General features: G+C 30.1%; 1 protein-coding gene across 3 annotated transcripts; it reads right to left on the reverse strand.

The window, feature by feature from the left end:
• Positions 1-819: 819 nt before the first annotated feature.
• On the reverse strand, positions 820-4651 carry LOC108333009 (probable beta-1,3-galactosyltransferase 2). Of its 3 annotated transcripts, XM_052870981.1 has the most exons (12): positions 4443-4651; positions 4200-4343; positions 3146-3245; positions 2933-3006; positions 2632-2843; positions 2450-2513; positions 2224-2296; positions 1962-2082; positions 1757-1844; positions 1532-1657; positions 1304-1413; positions 820-1224 (listed from the first exon to the last, which is right to left on the reverse strand). In XM_052870981.1, exons 2-12 carry the CDS (start codon positions 4307-4309, stop codon positions 1076-1078), a joined length of 1227 nt encoding a protein of 408 aa, XP_052726941.1. In that variant the 5' UTR covers positions 4310-4343; positions 4443-4651; the 3' UTR covers positions 820-1075. The 3 variants fall into 3 exon arrangements, with proteins under 3 accessions (XP_052726941.1, XP_017423809.1, XP_052726942.1); XM_017568320.2 differs by having other exon boundaries at positions 3146-3242; positions 4200-4650; XM_052870982.1 differs by lacking the exons at positions 4200-4343; positions 4443-4651 and adding an exon at positions 3605-3642.
• Between the last annotated feature and the right edge of the window lie 5349 nt (positions 4652-10000).

Here is a 10000-nt window from a genome sequence, read left to right on the forward strand (position 1 = left end):
AATTTAATCAATTCATTAACAGTACTTCATTACCAATTGTACATGTCTGTTGGATAGGGTAGTTGGGCCCACCATGTGGTGAGAGTAGAGAGCTAAATCCCTAAACTTGTAATTTTCTCACTTTTGGACTTTTGTAAATCGTTGACCCCATAAAAAGAAAGACTTTTCAACGTCACATCCCCACTGTGGTAGTACCTAACTCCACCCTATGTTTTATTTTAGAGAAATATATCACATTTTTACATTTATAATTTTTTGTAATTTTCACAGTGCTAGTATCTAACTTCACCGTATGTTTTATTTTAGAAAATAATATCATATAACACGCTTGTACAAAGATAAAATAATTTTAAAAATATAAAATTTTGTATTTAAAAAAAAAAGTAAAAAATAGATAAAGTCAAATCAACGTAAAAATTTAGACATGTAAAATAATCATTTTCCTTTATTTTATTTGTTTCAAACTTGCAATTTTCAACACCCTACGAACCTCATAGGAAACAGTGTTAAGTGACTTAATGTCCTAGAAAACCGCAGAAAAAGGTGGCAGGATGAAGTAGATGTAAGATCCAATGTGTTTAGGTATTTCCATTCATGGGAATTAAAAGGTTTGAATTGGAAATGGCCAAGTTGCAACTTCAAAAGGTTTTGGTTTTTCCCCTTATTATTGGGAACCATTTAATGTATTGTATGTTTGGTGTTTGTTGCATATAATTAAGAAGACAGAAAAAAAGTGGTCAGTGTTCTAGGATTGTGAATCTGCTCTTATGGTATTGCATGTGAGGAAGTAAAAGAAACGAAAGGAAGAAAACAGTAATATCCAACCAAATCTATATCTACATTTATTAGGAGCTTGATAGGTATGGAACTATTAACACATAGAGTGCCCCATCAAGCATCAAAGAATTGGTGGGGTGGACTATCCAATGCTCAATCCCCTTCAAGTCCTTTCCTTTTGGTTTTTTCTCCTTCTCTCTTTCTTTCTCTCTCCTCATCTATAGTAAAATGAAAATTCTCTATACTTTCCCAAAACTATGCAAAAACAAAAACAACATTCATTCTAGCTGCCATGCCACTAGAAAGAGGCACTCCACAAAGCTTTTTCACCTTCCCCACATCTCTTGTGAACCTCTTTGATCCTTTCAGCAGACCTGCAAATTCCACTGCAAGTCCAATCAAATGAAGCAACACAAACATTTCCTGCCTGTGCTTTCCATTCACAATCTGCCACATCGAAATGTACAACGTTATTAATCAATCAATAAACTCTCCAAATGTATAATTTTGGAGAAAAAATCTTCACCTGGTGGTGTACCACAGCAGAGTCTTCGATCATCTATGTGGTCCACATCAAGTCCAATAAACCAAGAGCCTAGTGAGACATCCTCATTGGCATACTTGTGGAGAACTTGCCTGAGACAAAGACATACACATTTTTAAGCCAAAATCTTTGCATCATCACATCACCGTTTTAGTCCATAAGTTTTCTTTGAATTGCTTTTTCCCGATACAGGTTAGATGTACCACTCACTTGTTGTTTGAAATGTATGCAGCCAGATCTTTTGAAATGGCATACAACTGTCCCGTGGCATGACGGAAATACTTGTTTCCAGCCTCACCAAATTTCCAGTATTCTGGCTCGTGGTACCTTACCCCTCTGCAAGAAAGTTGGCAAGTAAGAACATAGAAATGAAAGTAGTACATCTTTGCAACTCTTTCATCAAAATGTACAAGGATAACAGAAAAAGATCCTCACTTTTGAGAAAGAACAGGCCCAGATTTCATGCATCCAATGTACACCCGTGGTTTTGATCGGTGTCTCACTAGAGTTTGTCCTAGTGTCGCTGAAAAAAGAATGAATATTGTTGTGATATGCAGAGTATGGAACAAGAATCCAACAATTTTAATCACAAACTCCTCATGCGAGGTTAGTTTATGAGAGATTGAGAAAGCTTACATACCTATATTTACGTGAACATCGTCATCAACTTTGATATAGAAGTCAGCATCCCATAAGTTAACAGCAGTGGCAAAGTAGGTCCTTGTCTTTGCTGACAATTCAAGGTATCCCTCAACGTGATCCTGCAGAATCGAAGCACTCAGATTTCAAAACTGTTGCGTATCTTTTAATCTTTCCTTGGAATAAATCAGATCATGCTGCTTTGTCAAGTGTTTATTCAAGTTGAGACGATATGAGTGAAAAGAGACAAATAGGACCATTACCAGTCTCAGAAAATCTCCATGCTTCTTATCTTCTGCTTCAATTGCTCTGTCTAGGATACCCCCTGATGTGGCACTGGTGACAGAAAGGAAAAATAAAAAGGTTCAAGTTACAATTACTTCAATATAAATATGACAACAAGATGAACCACACCGTATTTGTATCAATTAATTTATGATACTAGTGCACCTCAGATTAAACTAAAAGCAAGAGAGCTGAGATATGCACCTATGACCAATTACAAATCGGATGATAATGCCCTTCTCTTCCTCTAGCTTCTTTCTTTTCTCACCTATTTACCATTTTATCACAAGAACACATTATAAGAAACTAAGGGCAAAAAAGTAGAAAAAAAAGTACCAACAAGAAATAACTGGGAAGAAAGGATGAAAAATCATGCAATTATGAACCTTGTGGCATCCATGTCTCACGAACTGAGTCTCTTCTTTTTCTGCTGCTGAAAGCAGTGTTTATTCCTACGACCATTAGGTACCTTCTTCTACCAGACGATTCACTCATCTTCATATTTGCTGGTACTGGAGCACCACTTCGTATAGACTCCTGAGCTGCCTTTGCAGCTGCTAATTCCATCTCCAAGTTTGAAATAGTCTTATCAAGGGTTCTACATTCCATGCAGTTACACATCTTTAGCATAAAAACAACAATTAAATAAAATAAACTACTACCAATGGTAAGATAAGTATAACTCACTGTATGGCATTTTGTGTCTTGGAAACCTCTCTATAGATGCCTTTACTTTCACGCTTCACTTCCTTCTCTTGCAACTGAGGGAGACAAGCACACAAACATAGGAATTTCACATGATTTTACATCATACCCGAAATTCAAGCTATACTGTCATTGAGAACTACCAAGCAACTATCAAAACTGATCAAGCAGGGGAAAAATGTAACAAATGCTTACGATTCTTGTATTACAACCCTCTGAAACTACATTCAATTTTTCAGCTTCCATGGCTGTTGTTCGTCCTAGTCCTTTAGGTTCAGGCATAGTCCACATCCTGCTACACATTAAATTTCGTATAAGCAAATCACCACAATAACTGTGTAACAAAGTACCGCAGTAGGTACATAAACATGATACGTTATAGTCAAATCAGAACCTGAGAACAAATAAATTTGTTAAGTTGTTAAAGAAACTACGAACGTTGAACTAGAAATGAGTATTATGATGTGCAAGTACAAAAATAAATTTAAAAAACCGAAGCACCCCCAAATATGTTGGACCATCGCTATTTAACAAGAAGGCAGATCCCAAAACAAAAGGTCCATCATTCAACGTTTCACCAACTTGTAAATATAAAAATAAGTCCTTCAGTTGCAACTACCATAGGAAAGACTAAGAGTGTCAATCAATTATTACATGTCAGAGGTCTTCTTCCACATTGATTAGTGAGAATGATATGACAAGCAGTGATGTGTGCTGTAACTAAGATAAACCAGTGACTTCTTTTTCATCCACAGAAAGGAACTATTCAGGTAAACTTGCTGTTAGGATTGCGAACATCAACGGTGAAAACTGAACTTGGACTTGATTGTTAGCAAAAATTGAAAGATGTTGAGCCGAGCAGAGTGTTATGTGACATGTCATTAGAATTTTGTAGTCAGTGATATTAAAGAAGATATGGAAATTTCAACAGAACACTGAAAAGGATAGGATCTTTAATTCAGCTTATCCAATACAGATCCATTCCACTTCTTCTTTGAGTTTTTATATATTGAACTATGGTGAGAAGAGTATGAGTTGACTTAAAAACTGAGTTCATAAAAACTGGAAACATGTAAACAAAAATTCGATGAATTAAACAAGCAATTAAAAACCAGCTGAATCTTGACGTTTATTATAAAGATCTGAGAGCATGAAATATATGATGAATAGGACTAAACAGAATCTAGAAAGCCCTGAAGAAACTATCAATCAAAATAAGGAGACAGAGAAAAACAGAGAATTGATATACCTGTTGGTGAAAACCATCCCAGCACAGAAGCTTCCAATACAGAGAAAAATAACCCATTTCTTAGACATAACACTTTTGGGAAGCAAGTCTCCCCTGCTTTTCCAAGTCATTGTTTTATATACTCTTCAAAAAAAAATCTTCCAACTTTGCAATCAGCAAGAAAAATCCATGTTAAAAATCACGAACCAAATTGCAAGAGGCAGCTAAAGGTGCAGGAAAGGAAGAAAATTTGGAAGTGGGCACCTTGGGAGAAAAGAACAAGAGGCGAAGAGAGAGAGAGAATAAGAACAGAGAGATGCTCTGTTTTGGTTTCGTGATTCTACTTTGTTGCTTTCTTTATCCTATACCACGCTATGCTTTGCTTTGTGTAGTTATGTTCTCTCTCTCTTTGGTGTGTGTGTTTGTGTTTGCTGGTAAAGGAAGTTGAAGGAGAAGGGAAGTGAGAAGACTGACTTCCTAACCGCCCAGTTTTATAATAGCATATTACCAAACCGTCCCTGTCGGGGCCATCCTTAATTTAATGACAGTTCAGTAACTGTGTTTTTCCCATCACATGATCACTCCCTTCTTTCTCAATCTCTATGTCCATATCCTCCTCACCCATTTTTCAACAACAACATATCATTCACTCAACTCATCAACATGTCAAAATTTATTTTTATTTAATTTAATCACTATTTTTTAATTTCAGTTTGTTATGGTGTTATGCTTAAAGTTTTATAAACAGTAACTTCTAATTTGTTTTAGGAATATATTCACATGGATCATTCATCTTTGGAAATAATAATTTTTTAATTAATTGATGATTTAAATTATTTTTAACATAGAAAATGTAAGGAAATTAGATTAGATTATAATATCAGATTCAGCTCGTGCGACGTGATGTTTTGTTGTGTTATCTCCTAACACGTGAGCAAGAAAGTTCACCAAAAATACATACGAAAATGAATTTTTATTTCAGTGTATATCTTTTCATTTCAAAAATAATTATGAAATGTCAATATTTTCATTTATCAATTAAAGTTATATATGAAATTTAAATCATTGGAAACTTAAATAAATGAAGTATTTTAAAAAATATAGGAAACTTTTTATGCTAATTTTGTATGTGATAAGAATTTATACTTGTACAGTAAAAAGTTGTGCTTATTCCCTTAATATTAAAGAAATGTAAATTTCTTTTGTTAATGTCAATGAAAACCAATAAGTAGAAGAAAATTTTCATGCAATGAAAACTATAGCTCAAGGGTTTTAATCAAGCTGTCTTAATTTTTATATCAGTTCAAAAAGTAATTACTTTTGTTAAGGACACAGATTACGAAATTAAATGAAATTTTTTTCATTAAAATGACTAAAAATCCACTTATTCATAATTTTAATTGTGTTTTATAAATAATTTTCAATATATTTCTTTTTTAATTTTTAGTAGTTAGCAGAACTATTTACAAATACAGAAAAATTTATCGGAAATATATAAATTCAACACACATGATTCTCCACTGTCATCCTGACCACTTTTTCTGCAGAATATGTGCCTTGGAAACCATCCCATGACACGCGTTAATATTCTTCCATGCAATTCTTCAAAGGACGATTTCATCCTCTATAATTCTTACTGCAACTTCATCAAACATAATTTTAAGTTTAGTAATATTTGACATCAAAGAAGCTAATTATATGTGCAAGTGTTGATATTTAAATAAAAAATTCCATCTATAATAATTAATAATCAAATATACTTGAGTAGGGTTATTTAAATGAAGAACATTTATTTTTCAAAAAGAAAAAGAAGCAAGTGAGGTTTCTAATTATGCACCTATGTTATTAATTAAGCATTGTGAATTATTCAAATGTAGGAATATATTGAGACAACAAACTATGTCAAACACTTAAAAAGGTCATGTTCTTTATTTTTATTTTTCCACTTTTTGCTTTGAGTAATAAACATAACATGGTTTGGTATCCTTGACAAAGACATGTGCATATTGTCCCTAATATTTTTTCTTTTTTGATTTTTCAGGATAAAAAGTTTATGTGCTTAAAGAATAAAGAGCAAAGAGATTATGGACAGTGACCCAGTAATAAAGGTTCCAGTGTTGCATGACTTATTTTGAGGTGAGTGTAACTTTTTTTTCCCCAGTAATTAAAAATATGAGAATAGTAATAATAATATTGAGTAAAATAATATCATTGCTAATTTCATATTCACAGCAATGGAATCACATAGACAAGACAAACATGTGCATGCATGGGAACAGAGTTGGCTTAACCCTACAGTGTCTCTTCTGAACCTCATTAATTGCTCAGAAACATAAAGGAATCTTTTTTTATACATTGTAAACATCAAAATATCTTATATAGGGTGTTTACTAATGTGATACATTAGTTTATTTAAGCTTGCTTACAGATAATAAACTAATTGCAGCGTTAGTACATTAGACCAATCATAGTGACCTATATAGGTATATAGTACATTAACTAACCTATTGTATACGTATATTCTTTTGCTTTTCGGTGGTGAGCTTAATGTGTCAGATCATGAGAAAAAGTACGTCCTCTGTTTCTGTTTCTAACTTAGCAAACCAAGGTAAGAATTTCATTTTTCGTTTCCCATACTTTTCTTCGTTGTTGTGAGAAAGAAATTTCGTTTTAAGCAAAAAAAAAATTATAAGTGATCAAATGTACTAACTCCTTGTTTTTATGTGCTACCTTTAATTAATACTTAATATGTATTATGAAGAATATTATAAAAAGTAAGAAACTCTAATTAAAATTTAATATAATAACTTAGAAAATAAAATATAAATGTTTTAAAATAATATATTTTAATATTAAAATAATTTAATAATGTAAATAGAATTTTATAAGCACTTGTTATTTTAAAATATTATCTATTCCTTTAAATTTTATTTTTTAAGTTTTCTTTTATATCTTTTTAAGATTTTTGACTCATGATCAATACATTTGATAGATCCGGAAATGTGTAAGAGAGTAAGTTTTTTAGTGATATTTTTTTATAAAGCAAATAAATTTATACTCTTTATTTTATAAAAAATATTATAAAAGTAAGAAACTCTAATCAAGATTTACTGTTGTTAAATAATTAAAATAAAAATAAAAAAAATAAATATATGAAAAACATCAATTTTTGATAAAACTAATTATTATTCTAACATAAACATGTTATGTTTGGTGAACTAAGAAAATTATCATGGTAGGATAAATGTAATATATATATTAATTAGTACAACATGTATATGTAAGTATATTATACACACATCTATTGATCTAGAAATCTTCGAAATTAAAATACACCAAAAATAAATACAATTATAAATAAAATATAATCTAAAAACTTGGTTTCACTACGACCTTATACAGGTGAACTAACTAAATTAAACATAAAATATACATATTAATAATAATAATAATAATACTCATATAATCGTCATATATACAAATGCAATTAATTCATATATAATCATACTGTTTGAATAATTATTTTAATTGAAAATGAAATTTATAATTGTAACTATGATATTATTAATAAATATTGAGGAATTATTGGAAATATACAACATCAACAGAATACGAGTTTAATCTATAAATAAATTGATATCATTTTCAATTAATAATCTTAAAATAACATGTTTATAAAATATTTAACTTTTTTATCTTTAATCAATTCAAAACTAAGATTCACAATATAAACGTGTGTTTCACTTACGCTAATACATACAACATTAGCATACTATAAGAAATCACAAAATTTGTGTAAGTTCAATTTTCATATTTCCTATACATCTAAAACAATCATTGCATGGTAAGAAAAAATCTTTTAACTCCGCTTTACCTGGATTAAAGTTTGTTTTATCTGATGAATTCTCAATAATCACTTAAGCAATTCAAATAAATTTTCGAAAACTTAATTTTATGTAAACAACATTTCTTCTTAAACACACATTCATTCTAGAAAAGGAGAAGAAGAAGAAAAACTTAAAAAATCAGTAGGGATAATAATCTATTAACTAACATCAAGTTCAATCCAAAATAATACTTCACTAGCTCTTTAGGATCTAAATCTGTTAAAAAAAAAAATCTATAATCAAAATCTTATTTAAGATTAAAGAGAATGGAAAGAAAGAAAAAATTGATGAACGAAATTTTTGTATAATGAAGTAAAAAAGGAACTTATAAATATTATTTATAAATGTCATAATTAATTTATTTTAAAATTTCTCAATAAAATATTACTGTGTTTTATATAAATTATAAACTTATAAGATTTCATTCACTAAACGAAAAGAAAAAGTCCTTGAATTACAGCTTCTATTATTACCTTTTTAAATATTATGTCATTTTCTTATTTTGATGTTTAGTTAAGAACTTAAAAGATGATGATAATAATAATTATATATTTTAGAATTATAAAGTTAACTTATATATAGTTTTTCTAAGATTGTATTTAATTTTTTAAATTAATAACTTCATAATTTTTTTAAAATATTATGTCATTTTCTTATTTTGATGTTTAGTTAAGAACTTAAAAGATGATAATGATGATAATCATAGTAATATATTTTAGAATTATGAAGTTATTAATTTAAAAAATTAAATACAATCTTAAAAAAAAACTATAAGTTTCGTTAACTTCATATGTTCATTTTGTTTTATTGAATACCGACAACGGACACGTGAGCCAGATCTAGTAGCACGCAACCTGGCGCACTCCAGTTGGATGGGACCCAAACCTCGACATTAGTCACGTGACATATTGCGTTTCCGACTCACGTGGGTACTGTAAAAGGCAATCAAGTGGCTAACATCACGAGGATGACCTACACGTGTCATAATTAGGTGAGATCTCACGGAATCTGACGTTTCCTCAGCCAATAAAAAGAGACATCCTTTGACACACGGGAACATCTTCGTTCCGTGGGTCGAGGTCATTTTCGTCATTGCGTCTAAGCTAAAAGGTTCACTCTTAGATGACTCCTAAAGTATTGGGATAATTATTCGCCTTGAAAAACATAAAGTATTTTGTTTCTGAATAATGTTAATGTTGGAGTTTACGAATGTACTTGGATTAGATTAATTAGATTAATAATCATTTCCATCTACTTCTCGGATCCATCTTCATTGGTTCGAATAGAATATCTGAAGAGCCTACTACGTTAAACGTTTGTGTTCATCATTTTATATTTTTTAGTGTGTGGAATCAAATGCTTCTTAAATTTTTATTCTGAGTACGTCATATGATTGTATTTTTTTTTTTCATTATAAACATGCTTAAGAGTTCAATATACGATGCTTCAATATTACTCAATTAAGATTCTTAAGTACTATTTGTTATCGAGGTACACGATACAGGACCATAATAAAAACAATAGTATTTTGGTCTCAATTAAGGAAGTTAATTTTAAATTTTAATTATTTAAAAAAAATAAACTTTTCAAAAGGATTGTTAAATTACATGCTTGTAAGTCGAACAATATTTTTTTCAATCTACTTTGGCTTTTTTTATTAATAGTGACATTATTTTCGTAAGGCATATCAAAGAATAAATATCTAATAATAAAAAACATATCCTTATTTCCGAGAAAATTGAAAAAAAGTAAATTTTTATATTACTTTCAAGTGAAGAAATATTAATTACCAAGTGAAAAAATAAACGTTGATGTGAATTTTTATATTTAACCAAAATTTAACCGTTATAATTTTCATATTCCTGGATTCAATTAATGTTAATCCTTACTTTATTCACGAAGTTTGCAAACGGGTCTTTTTACTTACTTGTTATA

The sequence above is a fragment of the Vigna angularis genome, chromosome 11 (assembly GCF_016808095.1).
Source record: "Vigna angularis cultivar LongXiaoDou No.4 chromosome 11, ASM1680809v1, whole genome shotgun sequence".
Lineage (NCBI taxonomy): Eukaryota > Viridiplantae > Streptophyta > Magnoliopsida > Fabales > Fabaceae > Vigna > Vigna angularis.